At 40.7% G+C, this 26,098-nt stretch overlaps 1 protein-coding gene across 6 annotated transcripts in view; it reads left to right on the forward strand.

Moving 5' to 3' along the window:
* LOC148020040 (DEAD/DEAH box RNA helicase family protein) overlaps positions 1-26,098 on the forward strand; it is a 142,621-nt gene that overhangs the window by 27,038 nt on the left and 89,485 nt on the right. For all 6 annotated transcript variants that reach the window (XR_015694922.1, XM_087700309.1, XM_087700312.1 and 3 more), the window contains exon 4: positions 20,610-20,713. Coding sequence is in view for 5 of the 6 variants with exons in the window: in XM_087700309.1 (XP_087556435.1) it covers positions 20,610-20,713 (104 nt within the window). In the remaining variant the exon portion in view is untranslated. The remainder of the gene's footprint in view (positions 1-20,609; positions 20,714-26,098) is intronic.

Consider the following 26,098-nt stretch of genomic DNA (forward strand, 5'->3'; position numbering starts at 1 on the left):
CTCTTATTATCTATTCTAAAAACAAATAAGGAGATATTTCATGTTGATGGGTTCGTGCGTAATATGGATACAACTTTTTCTTGAGTTAAAACAAGCTATCTAACAATCTGAAGAAAAACAAAAAAAAGCAGCAACATATAAGGATTGAAGGCGCTTGGTTTCACAAGAAGGAGATTGACTATGGCTTAAATTTGACAAAGTTCGTCTAAGAAGCTTTAACAAGCCTTCATTCTAGGTCACTACGGTCATAGCAAGAAATTATGGGCCATTTTAAGTGACTGAAAATATTAATGATGCTTATTACACGTTATAACTTCGAGAGCATTGAAAATTCACAATGCTTTTCATATCCATATTTTGAAGTCTTATGAAGGGCCTTCACCTTTGGAACTTGTAATACAGGATCTAGGCGAAGTAGATGAAGAAGAAGAGATACGTCAAGAAGAGTGAATAGTCTTTTATATAATTATAAAACAAGGAATAAACATTTTCAAAAAGTTCATTTAAAAATTTAAAAATCACTCCTATTTAGATTCTAAATGGATGCTTGAAGAGTATTTCAAAGACTTTTTAGAAATACTTACAATTTATAAAGAAGGTGTAGGACTAAAAATACTTCAAGTAACGTCTTGAGGACAAGACATATTTCAAGAGGGAGGGATTGTAACCAATACGTTGCATATCAACTATTATCAAGGCATATTGGCTCAATGATTTAAATCAATTTAATGCTAATTTACTTTGAAAAGTGATTTATATTATTTAAGTGTTTCAAAATATGGTTAAATGTTGATATTTCAATATTTAAGGGTGGCCAATGGCCAAAGCGCCTTAGAATTATACTTAGGTCGTCAGTGATGAGATGCCTAAGAGAAATTACAAGTTAAATCAAGCGGTCAGATTGACTAGAAAGCCTAAATGACTAAGAATTTTTCAATTAGGTAGTCACATTGACTTGAAGCTCATATAATGAGTGCTTTTAAAAAGTGAAACCAGATGCTCATGATCAAAGAAACAAACCTTGAACTGGAAAACTTATATAGGTAAGCTCTCTAGAATCTAAATTTGGTAACTCTTAAAATTTAGGAAATATTTTTGAAAGTTATTCAAATGGAAATTTTGTTTGTATCAAAGGCTCTAGAATTTCCCAAGGAATAATTTTGTCTTCAGTGGTATTTTAAATTCTTAATCATTTGAGAGATTTTTAGAGTAGAAGATTTAGAAGCTTATTTATCTAGAAAAGTGACATGTGGCATCTAGAATAGGACATGCGTCATTTTGAACAGACAAGTGACACTTGTCATTTTCAGCAAACACTTGTTATTTGTAGCCTCTAACTTCCACTTTTGAGCACCCAAGCCCCACGCCTATATGTTGAAGGGGCTCTCTTTATTTCCAGTAAGCTCTCATGCTGAAATTTGAGCCACATGCTTGTAGTGGTTTCAAAATCCTGATTTTTAAAATTATAGCAAATTAGCCCTTTCTATATTGGTTAAACACATGGTGCATGTGGTTTGTCTCAATAAATTCTTGAGAAGGGGGAGAGGCCAGTTCCCCTCTCAACGTGGTGTGGACCATCTTCCTTCTCTTTCTCTTTTCTTGGTCTTTTGATTTTCATGGTGATGATTGATCAAGTTGATTAAGCTCAAAATATTGTCGTTCTCATCTTCTTTCCATGCTTATATCCTGGCTGCCCCATACTTGCTTGCATGCCTTGTTGTCCAAAATCCATTGCATTGGCACTACCAACACGACCTCGCATTTGTGTGCCTTGCCCCGCTGGCACTAGTTGCTTTTGCTCATTGACAAGATTGGGAGCATCTTGAGAAGGTTTTAGGATTTTCTTTGGTAGATCCTACTGTCTCGAAGCTCTAGAGGATAACTTCCTCTTTTTGCCCTTGCTGTGCTTCTTGGAATAATTAAAAAATTGAGTAAATTGAGAATCCTTTGCTAATTTGCAAATATATTACCTGCTCTGCTCAAACAATCTTTGAAATGGTCATCAAATTCTTCATCTTTCTACTGATCATCAGCATTTAGTAGCCTAGAGGGATTGGGTTCTTGCTCTAAACACACATTTTCTTCTTACTGCCTATGCTGCGTCCCCATTCCAAGATTAGGCATTGCATTTCCTCTACTGCTTTGTGTACCTTCTGATGTTGAAGCATCATCATGACTTGAACCCAAATCACTATATGATGACATGCTTGCTGTAAATGCACTCAAGTGATCACAATTTCAGCAATATGCAACTTCATTGACTTGTACACAAGCACCTTGAGCCCACCTACTCAAGGGAATTGATGGTATCCTGGCAATGGAACCATGGAACTAGCCTTTCTTCTCCGAGAGGGTTGTAATGACCTCATTAATCAACAAGTATAACAAGCATAAAAATCACATAAATTGAAAATGCAAATGTTACCACTTTATCTTGGACAATGGACAGCTTGTTGGCCCCAATCTTGCACTGCTTGCTATATTTCTCTATTTGGAATTGCGCTCTGGATGAAATGCAATGAGATTCCCTAAATCCCTGTCACTCTCCAATGGCCTCTTGTTGTCATAGGAGACTAGCAAGCTGTCAAACTAGTTGGACCCTTGGTTTGTGACCAGCAATTGTGCTTCTTGGGTGAAAAATTCAGCCCCAAATGTTTGTTGGCTGAAGAGCCACTTGAATTTCATGAAATTGCCCTAATTTCAATCACTGAAATTTAAGTTTCTAGGCCTTCGATTTGTGAATATGCTTCTTGACGTGGTTGTGAAACCTTAATTTTAATTGTAAATTAGGATTTATAGCAGAGATTAGTCAAAACCTCCACCTCCAATGGTTGATCTTGTTGGAAATTGTTGAGGAAGTAAGAGAGGGAATGCCAAAGAGAGAGGGTATTTGAAATTCCATCGCAAGAAAAGGAAAGAAATCAATTGCTCTTTGTTTAGACAACGATGAAAGCTGTCTCCAATAGTGGAACTTTGAGAGTGTGCAACAGAAAGAGGAAAGTGAACATGGAGAGAAGGAGACAAAGAGAACGCGAGAGAGAGAAGGAACAATGTGATTGCAATAGCTGAAGGTACAATGCTGCAATAATCAGCCCCAACATGCAGCTCTATGCGTCAGTGTGGGGACTAGATAGTAATAGGGGGATGAGAGAATGAGGAGGGTTGGCTGATTACGAAGGATCAATGATTGATAATGAAAATGGGAGGGCAAGCTGCCTATATATAGGTGAAAAAGAGAGAGAACCCTAAATGTGGTCAAACTACTAAAATAATTGCCAAAAGTTCACAATAAGAAATGCACTAATGTGCCCTCCACCTAAAGTGTCTAAAACACATAAAATGATAGACAAAGACAATGTCAGAGCTCCTAATGTCCTTGTTTGACTGAGGCTGAGGCTCACAGGTAGGAGATGATTAGACAAGACACACATGATTGCTAACACCCTCTCTTAGATTCAGGATGTTGCAGAAGGCCAAAATATAGACGGATTCGAGGGTGGTAGGAAGAGTGTCAATGCCGATGAAGTCTATTAATGAAGAAATCCAGCCAAGGAGTAAGACCCTCTCTCCATACAAAGATCCGATCAAACAGAAGGTCACCAAAGGGCAATGGAAATGGAGAGGCTGTGAACAGATTACTCTAGAAAACTTCAGTTGGGAAATGGTGAGCCAAGGCTCTAACCCAACTAGGAGATGATAGCGAGGAACTATTGAAGGCACTATAAGCTGCAAAGAAATACCAGGGACCAAGGGGCACGATGACAAAGAAAAGGGGTAGCCACATAAAAGAAAGGCCTAAAGTAGAGTGGAAACCTTGAAGAAACTCTTGATGATCCTGGGAAGCCCCCTTTGAAACACGACGGGCCAAGAAATCCATAGCCGCATCACCAATATCGTTCTCGTGTGAAAGGGATGGGAGGTCTGTAACAAATCACCTCGGGAAGTCATATGACTCAAGACATCACTATCAATGAGCCAAGGCTACTTAGAAGTCGAGACAGTTGAAGAAGGCTCCTCCAGCTAAGAAATGTGGAGAAACCTTGACTCGGTGGTAATATCGGGTGACAAGTAGAGGTAGACAAAGGCTTTGATGTAGATCCACCCTTCGCTCTTCGATGAAGGCGAGGGTATATTGTCCAACACTTCTCCTCTCCTCGGGGTGCGAGGTCTTCCCACAACGAGGACGTGTGGAAGAGCCTCTATGCTTTCCCATAAAATCTATATCACAGTTGGAGGATGACTCCAACTCCTTCCACTTTCCTTTCTTCTGCTTGGCTTGTCCTTTACTTATAGATAGAACTACATAAAGACGGCCATGCACATGGGCTCTGCAAGAATCTGTCTCACGGTGATGGGCATCTTGCTCAAGAACCAATGAAACTAGCTCTTCCTAAGTGAGAGTCTCTTGGCTACGAGAAGTGAAGTCTGGTGCAGAACACATCATATATTGGCTATAGAAGATGTGAGAGAAGTCACAGCTAGGTCGTTCGAAGAAATGTTTGTACCAAGGGATGAAAGCTCATCCCAAATCTACTCCATTTTGTGGATGTGATATCTCATCGTAGGGGAATCTGCAATAGAAAGATGTCGTAGCATCAACTCAAGAGATAAGAGACAAGCGATGCTCAAATGTCTGAATCCAGAAGAGAGATACCAGTCTACTCCAAATCTTCGCAACAGGGTGGATATGTCTCACATGCACGAGCACAGAATCTGTACAACTCAATAAGGGAAAAGAGCGGGCTTTGGCATTCAACTGATCCCATAAAGTTGCTGAATCCGTTGTCATGCCAACATAAAGATCCACGGTGGGTCGGAGTATAAGGATTGTAACGAAATCCCAAAGGTCACAGTTGTCGAGGGGACACTCCATGCGACACGACCATAGAGGGTAGTTTGTCCCATCCAGCTTGTCGGATGCGGAGAGAGAGGATAGGATTGAGGAGATGCCATCAATGCCAATTGGGGACAAGAAGCCTTGTATTAAATAACTGCTAGACTGTCTTCTGCCGACTCCCTTTCTGAAGCATGAGAGGTCTCTCTCCAACTCTCCACCCAACCACGCCTAGGAGGTTGCTGGAGAGAACGACGTCGTGACTCCCTTGCCAGCCGTCAACTTCTGGTGAGTTATATTATATTTATGACTCACTTACTTCCTAAGCTCCCCTCAACCCCATACGGGTACCCAAGGCCCCCAGACGGTCATCTCTCGCGCTTGTCTCCCAATAAGTTACATTTATTGATGTAACATTTCCTCCCCTTTAAGAATCGGTTTTGTCCTCGAAAACGATACTTGGAAGGTCCAACTGTAAATTGGGAAACCTTTTTCTTAAAGTACTTACTCGCTCTCATGTTGAGCTTTCTTCTGAACAATCTTTTCATTTCACCAGATATTCTTGATAAACAGTATGCCTTGTTCATTTGTTACGAATATTTAAAATTCTTTCTGGTTCATGTGGAATAGATTGGTCACCTAATAGCTCCTTAATGTTATCATTTAAGATTAGATTATCCATATGACCCAGCTTCTTTCTTAGCTTGCTTGCATGGAAAACTGGATGTGTTTTACTACCAGCAGGTAGTTGGAGCTTGTGAGTTTGTTTTCCCACCCTCTCAAGTATTGTGAAAGGACCACAATACCTGGGTGAAAGCTTTGGACATTGTTCCATTTTCATGGTTTTAGTTTGTTCATGCACCTTAAGATAGACCATTTCCCCTTCCTCAAAGGAGATGTCTCTTCGGTGAGGATTTGCATAAGCTCTAGCTTGGTCTTGAGCTTTCTTAATATTTTCTTGAGCAAATTTTAACATACTATTCATATCCTCCAGAAAATCCTTTGCTGCCTGAACCTTTTCCTTATGCAGTCCTACTGCATGAGGAGCTTCGGGTTGAAACCCATACATTAGCATAAATGGACTATATCAAGTGGAAGAGTGTTTGGCACTATTATATGCAAGCTCTGCTATCGGTAAATACTCTTTCCAATTAGTTTGCCTTTTACTTACATATGCTCTCAACATATTTTCAAGGATTTGGTTAACCCTTTCAGTTTGCCCATCAGTTTGCGGGTGCTCCGCCGTGCTCATGCTAAGTTTGGTATCCAACTTCCTAAATACAATGCACCAAAATTGACTATCAAATTTTCTATCTCGATCAGAAACTATATTTGCCGGAAGGCCATACAATCGATATATGTTCTCTATGAATAATCTAGCCAATTCTGGTGTTTTAACATCAGTTGAAGTTGGAATAAACCTAGCCATTTTGGTTAACCTATCCACAATCATCCACACAGAGTCGTGCCCCCTCTGTATTCTGGGTAACGCAACAATAAAGTCCGTGGAGATACTCTTCCATTTTCTCGAAGGAATCTCTAATGGGTGGAGAAGTCCTCCCATTTTCAATCTTTTAGCTTTATTAACTTGGCATTTATTACATTTGACTACATAGTCAAGGACGTCCTTTTTCATTCCGGGCCAATAGAACTGCCTTTAATAAGACTATAAGTCTTATTAACTCCTAGATGTCCTGCACTAGGGGTATCATGACACTCAAAGAGTATTTGACACCTTATTTCTTCATCTTTCGGGACACATACCCTACCCTTGTAGAGTAAATAACCATTATCAATGGTAAAATTCTTCCACTTGAATCCCATTTGAGCAACCCTTGATGCTCCATTTCCTTGTTGAACATCCTCAGATGTTCCTACCTCAATGGAGGCCCTTTCATTTGGATCCCCATTTTCTATTGCTTCCCATATGTTGGAATATGCCGGATCAACTTGGCATTTCCCTTTTAAGGATTTAAGCAAATCGGAAGAGTAAAACTCAATTCATTTATGATGGGCATTTTGCTGAGTGCATTAGCCACTATATTGTACTTTCCTTTTCTATACCTTATCTCATAGTCGAACTCTTGGAGGAGTTCGGCCCATCTGGCTTTACGTCTTTATAGATCTGGTTGGTCATTAAGCCACTTAATGCTTTCATGATCCGACAAGATCAAAAGTTTGGCATCGTACATATAGTGCCTCCATTTTTTCATTGCATGTACTATTGCATACATCTCCCTCTCATAAACGGAATAATTCCGTTTTGCACGGTCTAATTTCTTGCTTTTAAAAGCAACCGGTCGACCCTCTTGTAATAAGACCGCGCCTACTGCCTTGTCACTGGCATCAGGTTCAACCACGAATGGTTTATTGGGATCCACAATTAATAGTATTGGAGCTGTAGCAATAGCTACCTTAAGTTTTTTAAAACTTTCGTTTTGGTCTGTTCCCCAATTAAAGCTCTTCCCTTTCCCTTTAAGTTGGTCTGTCATTGAAACAACTATCTTGGCATAATCTTGAATAAATCTACGATAAAATCCAGATAAACCTAGGAAGATCTACAGCTCTTCCAGGTTCCTTGGAGATGGCCATTCAATAATTGCCCTTACTTTTTCTGGATCCATCTTGATTCCCTCTTTCGAGATAATATGCCCCAAATATTTGACCTCTAGTTTTCTTCGCATAAAGAGAATGGGTTCTTAACAATTGGAATACTAACCGTAAGTGTTCCAAATATTCTTCTCTTGATTTACTAAAGATCAAGCTATCATCTAAGAAGACTACTACAAAGTGTCCTAGATAGGGCCGTAACACACTATTCATCAACTTCATAAAAGTAGCTGGTGTATTAGTGAGGCCAAAAGGCATCACCAAAAAATCATAACGTCCGTATCTAGTACGAAATGCCGTCTTAGGAACATCCTGGGCCTTAATTTTTACTTGGTGATAGCCTGATCTTAAATCAATCTTTGTGAAGAATTTTGCTCCTTGTAATTGATCAAATAGATCTTCCATTCTGGGCATAGGAAATTTATTCTTCACCGTTATCTTATTAAGTGCTCTATAATCAACACAAAGTTGCATAGAACAATATTTTTTCTTCACTAATAAAATTGGCGAAGCCCAAGGTGAATTGCTGGGTTGTATAAACCCCTTATCAAGGTAATCCTTGATTTGTCTTTCGACTTCTTGGTGCTGTGTTTTACTTAGCTTGTAAAGTGGTTTAGAAATAGGGTGTGTATCCCTATCTATGTCAATTGGGTGATTTACATCACCTCTATCTGGTGGAAGGCCACGAGGTAAGTCAGAAGGAAACACATCTTTAAATTCATCCAACAAACCGCTTAATTCATTATTTACATTCAACTCACAAACATAAGAAAATTGTTGCTTTATATTACAAGAAGTAAAAATGTCATGTACAGGAAGGGACCATAACATATATACCTCACAAGCTTCCTTCTTTATCAGCTTCTGAACTTCAAAGGAACACATCAAAGGGTTATTAGATACTTCATGTTCACCTTGAATCACAAAAGTCTTACCATCCCTTTCAAATTCCAGTGTATTATGATGATAACTACGCTTTAGGGACGGTTCCAGTCCCCATAGCTACTCCCTTCCTAAAGCGATATCAACCATTTCTATATTCATAATCTGGAAATCAAGCTTATCTTCATATCTTTGGATCTCGATTTCCAAATTGGATACCATCGTATCCCATATTTTGTTATCCTGGCCCACTCTTTTGTTGGGGAAGTTTCAACTTTTGACAAGTGCATAATTTATCAAGTTGTGGGTGGCAGAGTCATAAATCATGACTCTAACCCTCTTTCCAGCTATCAATCCATGCACTCTAACTAAATCATGTGGCCCGAAGGTAGGTTATCACATAGAAGTTGATATACAACACCTGTGTTGTACATCCTTGTGCAAGACCTCTAAAGATTTATACTTTTCATGCCTCTTTAATTCCAGGGTCTGCACTACATGGATTTGTTTCTCTTTTCCCTTGCCTTTGCCCTTATCCTTTCCTTCATCTTCCCCCTTTTTCCTTTGAGGGCAATTCCAAGTAGCATGGTTAGGAGATAGGCAATTGAAACACAACCTTTCTTTTTTGGCCTTATCAAAGTCATCTTGACTTAGCTTCGGCCGTACATATTGTTTCTTTTCAAAGGTTGTTTCTTACCCTTAAGGAATGACATTTTCCTTTTGGATTTGCCTACAAATTTTGAGGTCTCAAATTCCTTAGTTTTGGGCTCTGTGTCGGTGAGACTAGTGAGTGCACGTGGACGTGTATTATCTTCATTAATTAATGCAAATTTAATTGCCTCTTCAAGCGTCTTAGGTGAACTCCTTTTCACTTCCTTTTTATAGGCCTTATCTAGTCCCCTTATGAATTCTCTTGTCTTTTGAAATTCATCTATTCCTTCCAATTTGAGGATTATCTCACGACACTCCTCGAGATATGTCAGCAAAGGTCTTCCCTTTTGTCTGACAAAATCCCAATCTTCCCAATTTCTTTCCATTTCATTTTTAAGAAGGAATTCTTTCAAAAAGACCGATTCAAATTGAGCCCAAGTTTCAGGTATTTTATTTGCCTCAGTAGGCCCACCATGTCTGAAGTCGCTGCCATCCTCGAAGGACTAAACTCCACCCCTTCACCCCACCGCAGCCCGGAGATGAGATTTGACAGGCCCCTGCTGCAATAAAAGCATCTCAAATGTATGCCCAAGTGTAAGATTACCAAAAAACCAAACTTCCCGGTCGGATTACTGATACTCAGACAAGGTCTATGCTGCTGCAAGGGAACCTGCTGAGATAGTATTGAGTGCTGTCCACATACATCGACAAATAAAAGGCAACTGCTTGATGTTGCATGCAGGTATCCGAAAGAGCTCGTCGGACTTGCAGCATTGGTGCTGTGGTCTGTTTCAGTATATTAGGCTTCTGCCAAGTATAGATCTTAGGAATCCGATTCTTTTGACCAGGTATCCCTAACAAACGTAGATCCAAACAACCTCTGTGAAGGCAGCTTCTGTGAGCTTGCCCATCTAAGACTTCATGGCTCATGCTGATGCCTTCATTCATAAAAGCTTTTCCTCACCATTGTACAGCAGCATTCACTATTCTTTTGAAATCCAGGGAGCTGACTTTCCTGTTGAGTGTCCTCACATTGTGAGTTTCCACCCATTGCTGATATATAGAACAAACATTTCTATGAGGTGCGAATTTTGCCAACTGTTGCTTTAGAACTCAGGTTGTGTGTGTGTCTTCTCGGATTTTACCCATTGCTTGTTGTTTAAAGTTAGCACGGTGTCTGTATCCTCTTTCTGAAAAGGGCTCCCACATCAAAAGCCCTTTCAGAATAGTAAGAGCCCCATAATTGTTGCCTAAAACCAGCAAGCAAGCAGTCAAGGGTCCTTATATTATCGACATGATCGCAGGCTTGGGATATTGGAGGAAGTTAAAGATAGTATCTTTGTTTCTATCTTCGTCTGGGCCGTCGCCCATCTTCTCTTCAGCTGACCCCATAAAATGTGGCCAATGGCGTTTTTAATATTTCACTCGACTTCAGGCGACCTTGTAAAGAGTGGCCAATGGCGTTTTTCCCTCTCGACAGTAAATCTTCTTCCGCATCCAGCGTGACAGGGCAGCCCAGCTTTCTTGCTCGACAGGATAGCACGAAAACTCCACCTCATCTTCCACGGCCCATTTACTATCAGACTGCCTGACAGAAATCAGGCAGACAAAATACAGGGAAGTGTCCCATCCTTTGTTTCCAAATTTCTTATAATTTCTTTCCAATTCCAATTCCAGTGTATAGATGGAGGGGAAAGAGAGAGAGGGGGCAACAGAAGGCTCTAGTTCCGAGGACCAGCCTATGGTGGATCCCCATGAAACTGAAATGCAAGAAGAACACTGGGAAGAATTTTTTGCTACATGAGAGCAATTTGATGATTTCACTGTTCGTGTGCAAGCACAAGGGGTTCAAATGGAGTTGCTAACTCAAGCACTCACCAAAATAAAATCCCGATTAGCCTTATTACTAGAAAGGGATAAAGGTAAGGTAGAGACCTCAAATATTCCATCTTCATCGAAAGATGTAGATGTGACTATGCGAGATCCTAGGGGACCCCACCAAAAACTGAGGGATAACCCAGTGTTAAAAGATATAAAACCCCCTCAGTTTCATGCCCGACTTCAAATCGCGAGTCGTGAACTAAGGCTTTCCGTCCATTGTGCAGCGGAGCGAGAGGTGGCCGAAGTGGTAGTTTACACGGCCCAGCTTCAGATCGTGTAGCTCTGATACTAGTATTAAGTAACTGCTGGATTGTCTTCTGCCGACTCCCTTCCTAAAGCATGAGAGGTCTCTCTCTGACTCTCCACCCAACCACGCCTAGGATGTTGCTGGAGAGAAGGACGTTGTGACTCCCCTGCCAGCCGTCAACTTCTGGTGAGTCATACTATATTTATGACTCACTTACTTCCTAAGCTTCCCTTAACCCCGTATGGGCGCCCAAGGCCCCCGGACGGTCATCTCTCGCGCTTGTTTCCCAATAAGTTACATTTATTGATGTAACACCTCGGAAGAATATAACGGGAAAGAGTAATAAGATTGTGGTCAGTCTGAATGATCCTGAACCACACGATCCCCCATAGCATACATGTTGTCCAGAGATGTCCTTCAAGAAATACTTGCAAGAAAACAAAGAAGATGCTGCAATTGGAATTTCCTCCACCAATACGGGGTCCATCAATCTATAAGTTAGAAAAGACTGATGGGGACAGGGAATATCCAGGGTAGGAGGGACAATTCCGAGCTGAAGGGGCAGATCTGCAAAACGCAGATGTTGCTGCATTAAATTAAATGTAGTCAAAGCAGGTCAAAAACCTGTCCCCCAGCCAAGAGAGAGGCCACCTGGCAAAGGGAGAGTGCCCAGTAAGAATCATAGCAGAAAAATTGAACCTGTCTGACTGTCCAGCATGTGGAGTGCCAGCAGGTAGGAGAAGACAACCCTCTGATTGAAAAGGTAGACTCTGATTGCCTGTAAACAGGCTGCCCAGCACACAGCAGGTTGCTCCCAGCTGAGGATGGGACTGATTGCCTGGAAAAGCCTTCCCGTGTGCTGCAGATAAGGCGGCCCAGACCTTAATAGGCTGCCTGTAAGTCAAAAACGCAAAGATGAGGCTGGTAACCTGCAGCAAACACAGGTGAGAACCTGCAGACAAAGCCGCCCAGCAGTAAGAAACTGTTGCGTAGGTTGCAATGTGCCTCCCAGCTGTAAAATGCAAGGTTGCTGGTGCAGATGCCTTTGAAACAAGCCGCCTAGGCTGCTGGAATGCCGCCTAGGGCAGAGAAGAACAGCTAGCTGTCAAATGCAGCTGTTGACACATGCTTGTCCACTTGAGAATGAGTTGTTGAACCTGAGATGAGTGTTGGACACTAGGGCCACCTCGAATAGAGTGCTTCTCTTCAAGATCTCCAACTCCTATGCGTGGCTTTGATACCATGTGAGAGTGCACAATGGAAAGAGCAAAGTGAACACGGAGACAGAGAACGCAGGAGAGAGAAGGGACAATGTGATTGCAATGGTTGAAGGTACAAGGCTGGAACAGTCAGCCCCAACATGTAGCTCTATGCGTCAGTGTGGGTGTTGTATAGTAGCAGGGGGGTGAGAGAATGAGGAGGGCTGGCTGATCATGAAGGATCAATGATGGATAATGAAAGTGGGAGGGCAGGCTGCCTATATATAAGCAAAAAAGAGGGAAAACCGTAAATGTGGTCAAACCACTAAAATAATGGCCAAAAGTGCACAATAAGAAATGTATTAATGTGTCCTCCACCTAAAGTGTCTAAAACACATAAAATGACACACACAGACAATGTTAGAGCTTCTAATTGTTGAGAGTGTGCAGATAGAGGAAGCATGAAGATTTGCAGCAAAGTGTGCAGGTGAGTGAGAGCGACAAAGAGAGAGAGAGTACGATCTGATTTGGGTGTACCAACAATGTGTTGGTACACAAAGAATAAAATGTATTTATACTTAGGACATGTAAGGGTGCATTCACATGTACAACATAATAATACATGTGTACGGTACATGGAGGTGAATAAAGGATCTTTACATCCCAACAACCTCCCACTTAAAGGTCCGACGTGAACCTTTAATCAACTCTCACTAGTCATATGCAATGCTCATGCTGAGCCTTGCTTAGACTTTTAGTGAGAACATCTGTAGGGTTGTCGTGTGTTTTGATCTTGGTCAATGTGATTAGACCATCTTCGAGAATCTGTGTGATAAAGTGATATCGCACATCTATATGCTTTGTGCGTGAATGATACATAGCATTCTTAGCCAGATATACAACACTCTCGCTATCGCATCCCAACACTGGAGTACTCAACAAGTCTGCTCAACCATATAGCTTTCTTAGAAGCTTGAGTAGCTGATACGTATTCAGCTTTAGTAGTACTCAGTGCTACGATGTTTTGCAACCTGGAGCACCAAGAAACAACCCCACTAGTAATTGTAAAGATATACCCGCTAGTGGACCTGCGAGTGTCCAAGTCACCTGCCATGTCTGCATCACAATAACCTTGCAGACTAAGTGCACCCTGCCCATAGCAAATACACTTTCTTTGTGTCCCCTTTAGATATCGAAGAATACACTTGACAGCCTCCCAATGTGGTTTGCCAGGATTTGACATAAACTTTCTGACAACTCCCATTGCATGAGCAATGTCTGGACGAGTAGCGACCATAGCATACATAAGAGAGCCACAAGTTGATGCATAAGGGACTCCCTTCATAGCATTGGCTTCCATGTCATCTTTCGGGATGTTGGCTTTACTAAGCTTAAGATATGGAGGTAAGGGCACCCCAAGAGGCTTAGCTTCAGCCATGTTAAATCTGTCTAGTACCTTTTCAATGTACTTCTCTTCAAAGAAGAACAACAATTTCTGCGTTCTATCCTTGCGAATCCTCATGCCCAATATATGGTCTGCATTCCTCAAATCTTTCGTGGAGAAAGCTGATTTCAGCTGATCTATGATTGCATCCAAGCTCAGATACATCTGTCTTATCCTTTTTCTTCTTTTTGTCTCCTGCATTCTTATTTCTCTCTTGTTCCTTCTTGTAGTACCTGCAATCAACCTTCTTGTGGCTCTTCCGACCACATTGATAGCATGTAACATCACTCTTTTCCTTTGCTTTGCTCTTGCTTCTGCTTCTCTGTCCAGCATTTTCATTTTTCTTTTCAGCCTTGCCTCTAACATTGTAAGCTCAGTTGCTGCCTTCTCCACTAGACTTACGTCTAATTTCTTCATTCAAAATTGAACCCCTCACACCATCATATGAGAGATTGGGATGCTCAGCTGCAGGCTTGGATTCATCCAACTGCATATTCACCAACTTGTGCATTAAATGCACTTGATTGATGGGTGTGGTGATCTCATGGGTAGTTTTCAACTTCTCCCATATTGCATGACCACTATCTAAGCCCTTAATGTCTATCAAAATGTCATCAGTGTTGACACCCATCTTTATATAAGCCACAGCCTTTTTGTTGATGCTGGCCCAATCTGCATCAGACATTTGTGCAGGTTTATCTTCATGCAAAGCATCCTCACAATCTTTTAAGAACAATATACCCTACATACGGTCTTTCCAAAGGTCAAAACCCTGAACATCAAACCGTTTGATTTCCATCAAACTCTTAATGTCGGAATTGGAAGAAGTTGCAGCCATTTTTTATCACAAACACAAGTGTAAATGCATTGAACTGCAAGAGCACAAGCTAAACCAGCAAATACATTGCTGTTCTTGCCCAACCAGCAATAAACCTTTGCTGTTTTTACATAAACCAGCCACCACACGGGCAAAATACCGCAGAAATTTACTAAAATCTGCACAAAATCCCAAATTTCCAGGTCCAACAGTGTGTGAATGTTAGCCAATTTGACCCAGATGAACAAAATTTCATCAATACATGAAAAACCCCATTTTTCCTTGGTCCAATGTCAAGAAATTTTACTCTCCAACAAATTTGACAAAATCCCCAATTTAATTGAGGCCGACTTGCACAATGTCTGCACTTTTTGACACAAATGTCATTGTCAAGCATAAACAACATCAAATCTGGGAAAAGCCCCAAATTTCCCGAAGCAGATTTGCACAGATTTGTAATTTGTGCTTATGCATGTGAACGCCTGGAAGGGGAGAAATAAAAATGAAGTGGAATTTTTGATTAAAAGAAAATTGGGGGGAAGGGGGGGCGTTTACTTGCCATCCCGTCGTGTCGGTCATGCGCGCTTCCTCTCGCTTGCCCGTTGGCGCCGCGACTTGTCGCCTACCCATCCCATTGGGACCTGTCACTTACTTCTCCTCGTTGGACCTCGTCGCCCAGTCGCGAGCGGTGTTGGCATGTTCATCTTCTACTCTTAGCTGCCTATTGGCGCTGGTTCGTCTTCTACACGACACCCGCACTGGTCTTTTGCATGACTTGTTCATTGGTTGTCTGCGTGTCGCCTGGATTGTTCGCCTGCAACTCGCTTGTCGCTTGGTCACGCAGGAACTACAAGAGTTGCCTTAGTCTGCTTGGTCGACAGTTGGTCCGGAGTGCTGCCTACTGATCTTGGGAAGCGTGCACAACTTGTGCTCTGATACCAGTTGTTGAGAGTACATGGATAGAGGAAGCGTGAAGATTTGCAGCTGGAGAAGTGTGCAGGTGACAGAAGGATGAAGATTTACAATAGGAGAAGTGTGTAGGTGAGGGAGAGTGATAGAGAGAGAGAGTACGATTTGATTTGGTTGGTACCAACAATGTGTTGGTACACAGAATAAAATGTATTTATACTTAGGGCACGCAAGGGTGCATTCACATGTACAATATAATAATACACGTGTACGATACACGGAGGTGAATAAAGGACCTTTACATCCCAACACTAATGTCCTCGTTTGACTCAAATTGTGGCTCACAGGAGGAGATGACCAGACAAGACACACACAACTGCTAATAGAAACACCTTGATATGATGTTACTTGGCTGAAACAGCCCTCAAATTGCTATCACCTATTGTTGTATTCTCTTTTGGGGCATGTCTCTAGTTCTTGGAGGGTCTCCTGTTGGCTAGAAATGGCATGTCAATTCTTGTAGTAGCAATGACAGCATTCTCTCTCTCTCTCTCTCTCTCTCTCTCTCTCTCTCTCTTTTCGTGAATAAGTGTATATTAATGTATGAAAATATTGAACTACCATACTCATTTGTATTTCAACTTAATAACAAACGAGTAAGTTTTTATATCATATTATATCCAATTAAGTATATATCTGATTTTACTTTTCCTAATTAATAAATATTTGTAACATATTTTTTTTACAGATATCAACGAGGAGAGAGAGGAATATACAATGCAAGGATATTGAAGAAAAAATCTTTACTATCAATATACAATATACATACAAATTTTGTGGCAATTTTTTGATAGTCATCTCACAACAAGGGCTTACAATTAATATTTGCATCAGGCGTTCAGGCCAACCAAACAAGAAGGAAACAACTGTAATGAAGCCATCAGGCTATCAGAACAACCTTCTACATGGGTATCAGAAAGAGATCACACAGAAGGGATAGCAGGAGTAGAGCGAACAATAGCCAGCCAGGGAGTAGCAATGTTAGGAAGAACCAGGTCAACTGATATCATAGAAGAGATTTGCCATAGCACTAAACCACGAACACGGGCCACGTGACCATGGATCTTATATATTGAATAAAAAATAAAGGCATTTCGAGTACGCCAAATATGCCACAAGGCTGTTCATCTAAGGAAATGGAAAAGGCAGGAATAATTTGAATGCAAAGAAGACATAGAGGGCATGTTTCCCATAATCCACGAACGAGCGAGTATCGGATGTTGAGTCGCCAAAGACCACACGCGGGAAATAAAATTCCAAATTTGTTGAGCAGTCTTATCACATGTAGTGCAGAATACACAACGACCAACAAAAATCTTTCAGGCACACAACACATCCCCAGTTGGAAGACCCCTAATAAGTAGCCTCCACATGAACACTTTACCCTGATACGGAACCTTAGATTTCCAAAGTTGGATAAATCTTTCTTGCCATTTCTTTTTGCTATCCCGAATATGCCATAATTTATTAACCTTCCTAGTGACCCATTTCTTGGCCTACACCATTTGATGATATGTTTGATTAGCTGATCTCTTCTCCAAATCATTAGGAAGCACAAATATCTAGTCATGCCATGGTTGCAATGGTTGTAATGTAGGCAAAGGAGAGAACCTTTGAAATCTGTCTTGTATGGACGACCAAATGTCACTATATCTGTGAGGCACCCGGAAGTATTGACGAATACACCTGAAAGAATAAAAATGGGGCTGTCCAGGAATAACACCATCAAGGATAGCCTGCAACCCCAAACGGGCCATCCGATTAAACTTGTCTCTTTGCAAATCTTTATTCGACCAGCTCAACCATTTGGAGGAGGCCGGTACTTTTGCTTATAGCGAATTCTCCTTCTTACGAATATCAGGAGGGTGCCAAACTGCAAAACGTAAAATCTCTTGCCAGGATGCAATCAAATGAGAAAGGAGAAAAGATTGAGAGACCTTGATAGGCCTTAAGGAATTGAGCACATGCCACCAAGAGGCATGAATAACCGTGCTACCATGAGATATGCCAGTATTTTCTATGAAAAATTTAGCAATATCTGACCAAGGATGACTCTGTACACATAGGACCTGCAAAAGGGTTAGCCTCAAAACAACCATATGCAAGTTAACTTCCAACAAAAATGCACCCCCCATCCTTTTCGGAGTAGTCACATGCTGCCACGAAATCCACACCTGTCCCAAACAATTACCTTTCTTTTGCCACAACATGAATCTGATAGGCTGAACCAATTCCAAAAGGGACTTCTTAGTCCAAGGAAGCAGTGGCAGAAAAAACGAAATCATACTGATCATAATGCACTAAGCAACTTTAATTCTGACATGTAGAGGCTAGCCTTGAGATTTCCAGTACATGAACCTATCATGAATCCTGGAGCCCATCCAATCCACACCAATAGGATATCCCAAGTGTCTAGTTATATTTCCCTTTGAGATCTCTCTCTCTCTCACTCTTGCGCACATGCGCACTCAACTTGGGCAAGGCTAGAATGACCCTCTCTCTGTCTTTCTTACTCCTCATGACTAGGGTTGTAAACTTGTATTTGGCACACCATTGTGCCCTTTGATTGGGTGTTGTGAGGCCCAAATACCCAATTTGGCACAACCACATATGATGATTTTGTTTTCTTTTCATCCATTTTGGAGCCGTTGGTAGGGTTCCCCAGAATGCTTTTGTTTTTGATATTCAGAGACATCTTGGTATGCCGAAGGGTCTTCGACATTGGCAGCTGGATCTTATTCAGCATGCTGATTTTCCAAGGAGGACTTGCTTGTTTTGGCATACCTCAATCTCTGTTGTTTCTTTGCCATGACTTTTGCACTTTGTTAGTCATGTTACTTGTGTACTCTTTTAGTCATTCAATATAATATAAATACTCATTATGGAGAGAGAGAGAGAGAGAGAGAGAGAGAGAGAGAGAGAGTACAAAGCACAGACAACACTTGGCAAGAGTGCACATGCAGTGTAGAAGACAACTGATCACAAAACGAGGGCTGCAAATAGGTAAAATCAGGTTAGCCAAATGAAAATGAGCCAGAATAAGCCATATAATGATGAAAGGCAGAAGTACAGCCAATATACAGCGTGAAAAGACTATAACCCAGCCTGTAGAGAAGGAGAAACATGAAAACACAGACAGCTAAGGCAAAGATGCAGGCGATTAAGACATTAAATGCAGCTGTACAATGGGAAAATAGGGCAGAAAACCTAAACGCAGACAGCTGTTCAAAAAATGCAGATGACAGATCAAGATAGATTAGTAGGAGGCTGTGTGAGGGAGATGTGTAGCAGCAGAAAAGAGTACCAAGTTCCTGAACATGGATGTCTGATACCATGTCAGAAGTGGGTGCAGCGGTGGAAGTGTGAGAATCTGCTGTAATAGACTACACAATATAGGAGAGGAGGGAGACTGCAAAGAAAGACGATCATTGCAAAAGAACTGAAGGAAGAGATGCTTGGGAAATGGAAACCATATACCAAGACAAGAGATAGTGGAGATACAATAGTGAATCACTGGCTGTGTGGGCACCAACACTGGCTTCCTCTCATCAGCAGGATCAGCAAGCAATGCAGTATGCTTTGACGTGAATGACTGGAGGAGGGAGTAGTGGCCAATAAATAGGCCAAATACATGAATAGGCTCGCCAACTGCTGGGGCCATAAAATAATTAGGTCGGATGCAATCAGCTGCACAATAATGAGCAGTTGGCGACAAACATGAGGTGCCAACAAAGCAGACCATATCACAATTGGAAAAAATAGTGCCCAGCACATTAGAACATGTATGGAGTCACTCGTGAACGGACAAATCTGCTAAAATGAAAGTGGTGTCCCAAGGCTTCCTATTATGGGCTTTCATAGAATTTGGTCTGGCCAAAGCTCAAATAAAAAGATAAAATTTTGTTTCCTTTTTTGGGCCGTCTGAATAGATTAGCTAATAAATTACTAATTAGTTTTAAACAAATTTGGCCTAATTTGTGATTGCTTTATACTTCTAATGCGACAGAACATTCTGTTCAAAGGTATCGCATGATCATATGAAGAACTTGATCCATCTTTGTGGTATTTTTCCAGCTTTCTTTCACCTTTTGGGCTGGGAGACCTGTCTTGGTACAGTACTGCCACCTATTTTTTGGCATTGCCTTCTAGTCCTTCGAGGATCTTGCAGGAAATGCTTCTGCTTTGCTCTGTTCTTTAACCCTGGTCTCTATCTGATTGTCTGTGTATCTTTGTCCTTTTTGTTGCCTTTCAGATTTTCTGACATCTTGTTGCAGTGCTGTCAGTTCTTTTTTGGCTTTGCCTTCTTGTGCTTTGACGATCTTGCAGCAAGTGCATCTGGCTGCTCTATTCACAAACTCATTGTTATTCATCTCCTTTTGTCATAAGAATGCAGTAGACTGAAAAGTAATTGACTTGTTGACGTGTCCAACTGTAGAGAAGTGGAAATATAGCTTTCTGTAGGCTGATCCTTAATGTTGGGCCAACCTGGCCAGGAGTTGGCAAGTCAAACTGCTGCCATGTGGCAGGGTGTTCACATCATTGGTTGTTAATGACATTGTTTATCCCACCACAGGATTCTGCAAGTTATCAGCCCTGATTAGTGAGATATGCTGGTTAGACATATGGTGCACACCATTCTGCTCGACATGTTTGCAACATGTTAAATAATACAATGATATACGACTGTTCTTTTTATGTATGGAGAACAAGAGCCATCGGAGAAGGGGCCAGTAAAGCTTTGATTCCAGAACTTGGAAGCATGACTACTCTTGTGCCAAGCACACCTTGAGGGCTGAGTGAAAGATATAACAGCAGCAGCTAGGTTCCACTTTATATTCAACTAGGCTTATTTGTACAGGTCTTCCACATAACAGTGTGAATTCATTATGGCACTCAATGATCTGGACATAGGGTGGTCATACTATATGTGCAACTTGTTTCTGTCATTTCTATTAAATTCATTTGGAAGGAGCTCTGTAGTTCAGAGCATAGTGGCTTTTTAGTCTGCTTACAGTGGTGCAAAGCGCCTTGTGCATGCTGCTGTTTCCATAAACTTAACTTTCCTGTTTATGCAGTTTCAAGTGCGGTATTTATCCTTGAATGCCACTCTGAAACCCATCCACGGGAAAATTTTGCAGCACCACAGGCCATTAATGTTGCTAATGAGAAAACCCTATCTGTAAGTCACTGGCTTTTCTATTTGATCATCTGTTTTTGTGACATTGGTATTTCCTGTAGAATAAATTTTCAAACAGCTATTGCATTTGGAAATGATACCACTTAAATTGCAGGATCATTCATCTTGTAGAAATTGCTCAACTGTTAGCACTACATGTGGATACAAACTAATCATAAATGAAGTTCTGTAATTTTGTTTTAAAGATGATCTAGTTATCTGCTGCTCAGTGAGATTAGAATAATGCAGGTGCTGGTTGTTTTGATTCTTGAAATCTCTTGATCACGAAATGGTTTGAAGAAAAATAAGAACTAGTGGCCTTTGCTCTTCATTTATAATCTTTTTTCTAACTAATTATCCAATGTACTCTGTGTTCACTTGGGTATAACATCCGCATGTGAGTTGTTATTTGCAAAGTCTGGTGACAATGTTGAATCAAGCTACTACAAAACTTTCAACAAGTGATACTGTGAAGTGAGTAAACAGTCATGCATATGGCAAATGGCTCACACAATGTGTGCAGTTACCATCGATTATGAGAGTAAAATGGAGAATTTGTTGCTATTTTTTCACCATTGTATTATATACATCTTAATGTGTTAAGCCTTTGACTGCTGGCTAAAGGACTGTTCTGGTATTCCACAATTGCCCCCTAACTCATGGCATCAGAAAGTTTGGCAGGAAAAAATAAAAAAAATACTGGATTAGAGGGTTCCCTACCACTTGCTTTCCAAAAAGAAAAAAAAGAAGGGAAAGCTTAAAACAACATGTCCTGACAATTTGTCCTATAGGTTGTTAATTTACTTCAATTTCACTACATTCTTTCTCAAATCAAATTTCCTGCAACCACACTGGAGCAAAGTAGTTCACCAAGTGAAGTATAACTTTTGTGAAAATCAGGGGTATGCTACAGATTTGGAGGGAAGTGGGATGTTTTATATTTTAAACTTTTGTGGACCTGGCTGTACTCATGCCAATCTCACCCCTTCAGTACATCGATCTTTGATTATGTAAGAGCAATCATATTGTGAATGTTGGTTTATATATGCAATAACCTACCGAGACTATAGAGGTGATGATTATCTTACCAAGTGAGCCCAAGTAATCATCCTAGAGAGGTTAAGGCATTAGATAAAGGGTGTTTGTCAGTTGCGTTGTGGCCTATCAGGACTTGCAAAGGTTGATGGAACCACATTGGACTTTTTCTTTGTTTGTTTGTTTTTTTTTTTGGTACGTGTGTGTATGTTTGTTTTTTGGGAGTATTTTGAATAACATTCTTCATCCATTACTAAGAATCTATGCCTCTATAAAAAAATAAAGGAATGATTAGATCCAACACATCACAAAATGGATAAGCTATCTTAACTACCCATGGGTGTTGATGAAGAATAAAAGATATGGGAAGTATGCAGTAAGAAAATTAGGAGAGTACCATGGGAGTTACTGCGAATATGGTGGATCTAGAGCTGACCACTCTTTGAGTGAAAATGGATAAATACGCATAGATGCATGCTTAAAAGAACAAAATGCCAATACATGGGGTAATGCAAAGGGCAATGCACAACATCACGCTCATGTAAAATGCTATGCAATGGTGCTACTTGGATAGTGCCCTCATACATGAATTGTTCACTTGTCCCGGTATCCTTTTATAATCGTAGTCATCCTAATGATGCGGAGGATGATACAATAATACAAATGATAATAATGTAAATGAAGCATTTGTATGGTTTGGCATGATAGCCGACCGAATTGATGGTTCATACAACCATTGTATTTGTGATGTACTTAGTTACTCTTCATAGAGTTCTTTGTACTTTGTATTTTATCTCAGGTTATTTGCTGAGGTGTTATTAATAGAAATTTCTTTTCATGGAAAAGAAAAAAAGAAGTATCTATAATCAAAATCCTCGTCACCAAGAGAAGAAGATTGCCCCTTCTCAAAGTGGAAGGAAAAGCTAGAGGGAACCCCCTCTCCCTATCAATCTGAAGTAGAAGGAGAGGGAGCATCCATGCCAATCTGTTGTAGCAAGTATTGAAGAATCGATCTATTAACCAACTTTGTGAGGATGTCTACAAAATTATCTGATGATGGCACAAAGTCTAGGCAATGGTACCTAGCTCAACCTGCTCTTTGGTGAAGTGAGAGTGCATGCCAAGGTGCCTCATCCATTGATTGATGATGGGATCACCAACTGATACTATAGCACTCTGGTTGTTGCAAAAGATTGTGGTGGTTGCTTCAACCTGTAAAGAGCTTTTCGGGAATGAAAGATCTTATCTTCATGGTCTATAAGAGAAAATCTGGGATGTTGTTTCACATAGACTTCCTCCTTGAGATAACCATTCAGAAAGGCACTTTTGACTTCCATCTTCTAAATTGGCCAATCGTACTATGACTAACAGACGGAATAATGCTAGCTATGCTGTGGCAAAGGTCTCCTCATAATCTATTCCATGCTTTTGTTGAAAACCTTGCACTACAAGGCAAGCTTTGTGTTTATTCAAAGCTCTACTATCTTTCATTTTGGTCCTCAAGATCCACTTAGTTCCAATGACCTTCTTCTGGCTTGGATTATCCACCAAGGTCTGTTCTGGTCAATTCTCTCAAGCTCCTTTTCCATGGCCTCATACCACATGGAATGCTTTATAGGCTCTTGCCAACTCTTCGGCTCAGAGTGCGCTATGTAATTTGTCGTAAAGATAGACACAAATGTGGCAATAGGAGCAAGTCGAGTAGATCTTTGCGGATCTTCTGGGATGAAATTGGTTGGAAGGATCCTTGAAGTCCATATGGCATGTTGGTACTAGCTAGATAATAGGTCTCGTGGAGGAGGCTTGGTTGCGGAAGACTTTGTAGGTGGGTTAGGAGCTGGTAGTAGACCTAGCTCAGATGACACTATCTCTAATGTTGTACACTAAGGGATCAGCTCCGAGGCTAGTGCAATGGGCTACACTCTATTCCGCTTGTCAGAAAGTACATCTATCCTATAATCACCTTATTCTTGCGAGGATCAAACAAGCGATTCACTTGGGAGGAGTATTCTACAAAAATCAAGAGATTAATATGAGGATTGAGCTTTCTTATCTTATCATCAGGAGTGTGCGTGTAAGCATGATTCAGAACTTTAAAGTGGGAGATGAGAGGCTAAGTGTGGAAAAATGTCTCGAAGGGGGTCTTTTGAGGGACCGTTGCAATTGGGCATTGGTTGAGGATGTATGCTGACATGCTAACACCCTTAGTCCATAAGCACTCGGGGAGCTTTGCTGCGAATAACATTGAGCGTGCCATGTTCATCACAATTTGGTTCCTATGCTGTATAACTCAATTCTGAGAGGGGGACTTGGTAGAGGTGAGCTAGTGAGAGATGCTGTGCTCAGGCGAGAACTCAGAAAGCTTGTGGGAGGTAAACTCACCATTACTATCACTTCTCATGATTCTTATATGACGACCCTTACGAAAACCAAGATAAAAAAAATTTAGAGATGGAAGATAATGCAAATGACACAAAGCTTTCATTCTAGTGACTAACATATGCCCCAAATGGCGTTGCCATGAAGAAACATACAACTATTCAATGATAGCTACAACATGATCTTTAATACTAGAAATATGCAAAGGATACAAAGTACTAGATTTTGGCCCTTTGGTCACAACAAGAGATCCCTTACAAATCTTCTACACATGATCACCAAAGATCACTCTATAACCATAGTCATCAGGTTGTCTTGTACTGACCAAAATTTTTGTCAAGTTTGGAACATGCTGTACATTTTGCAAGACAAGAGAAGAACCATTCGATAATGACAAATGCATATCCCCTATGTCAACAATGTTGCATGCATAGTTGTTTCTAAGACGGATGGTTTGATTTTGTACAAGGTGCTTCCATGTAGAGAAGTATGTGAAGATGTCAAATCTATGCTTTAGGAAACACAACAATATATATCTCAAATAATTTTCCACAATAAAAAAGAAGTACAACATGCCATTAAGGGCAGTAGTTGATATTGGCCCACAAAGAATCTAAGGGGCTTCTTTGCTCAATGTGTGGTTTGTTGAGGGAATGTCGTGCGATACTGCTCCTTAAGTTGACAAGTGCGATAGACATCCTTGGACAATTTTAGGACCTCAACCATTTGATTATGAACCAATAATGGCTTTGAAGAGTTCCTTTATCCTGAGTGTCACCCATTTCATGCTTGAAAGAGGAAACATTTGAAAAAGAAGGTAACTCTTTAGGTAATTAATGATATGTAAGTAAAATATCTTAATCTCAAAGCTTTTTATTTATTATGCAAATGGATGAATAGAAAAAGATCATTGAGAGACCAAGTGTAAACGCTCCGAACAACGTAGTATGCTTAACAATTATGATATTCGCTTGTTTTCGAGATTTAATATAAAAGAGAATGAACACTTAAAGTTGAAAATGAAAATTACTCACAAAATTACAGCCATGAAAATGTAAAAGTAATGGAGACAAGATTGAGGGTTGAAGATGGGCAAACCCCCCCCGAAGGAATGTATTTCTGCTCAACCCAAGTCCCTTAGGGAAGAGCTCAGTTACAATCAACCTGAGAGTGAGGAGAAGTAATTCTCACTCTCACAAGATCATGCAAAGATGTACAAACACACATGCATTATCTATCATGCAATGATAAGAATTGATTTCTTTACAGTATGAGAGAAGAAAGAGGGGAAATCAGCCTTTCTTCATCGTTGATCAGCAGTACATGGATAGGGCTTGCTTCTTGTTGCTAAAATGGAAGAAAGAGCTCGAGAAGGAGGTGCTGTAATGAATTTACAGGCTTGTTGTCTTGTAAAACAGCAGTGATAGAAGAGGGAATATGGAGGAATTTGATAATGGAGAAGTGGGGGATGATGATGGGGATGGATGGGGCCAGTTTTTGGCTATCTGTGGGTGCTGTACATGAGTTTACAGCAAAGAAAAATGATGCTGAATGAAGAAAAACAAGCTCTTATTTATAGGAGAGAGAAGAGCTAGTACAAAAGGGGAAAGTGGAGTAGCACAAGACAAGTGTCCAGCCACATGTCATGAGATGTGACAAGTGCTGGGACACTTGGAAACTTGTGTGACAAGTGTCTTGACACTTGTCTCTTCTCTATGGTCTTCCTTTTTGGGCTGAATACTGTCAAGAATAAAAACAACCAAATTTAGTAAGCACAGTTAGAGTACAGAATTTACTATTTTTAGAATGACATCCCTATTTTTTAGGACTAGCATTTTTAGGCTAATTCGAGGCTCCTAAAATTTAGGGACCTCCTAAAATTTAGGGACCCCCTTAATATGGATGTCATATGAAAGCTTTTTCCGTGTACATCGCAAAAACGGTATCAGAATCTTCATATGAATTTCCTATGCA

Source organism: Lygodium microphyllum, chromosome 19, assembly GCF_053477565.2.
Source record: "Lygodium microphyllum isolate KBCC chromosome 19, Lygodium_microphyllum_v1.1.10, whole genome shotgun sequence".
Classification (NCBI taxonomy): Eukaryota; Viridiplantae; Streptophyta; class Polypodiopsida; order Schizaeales; family Lygodiaceae; genus Lygodium; species Lygodium microphyllum.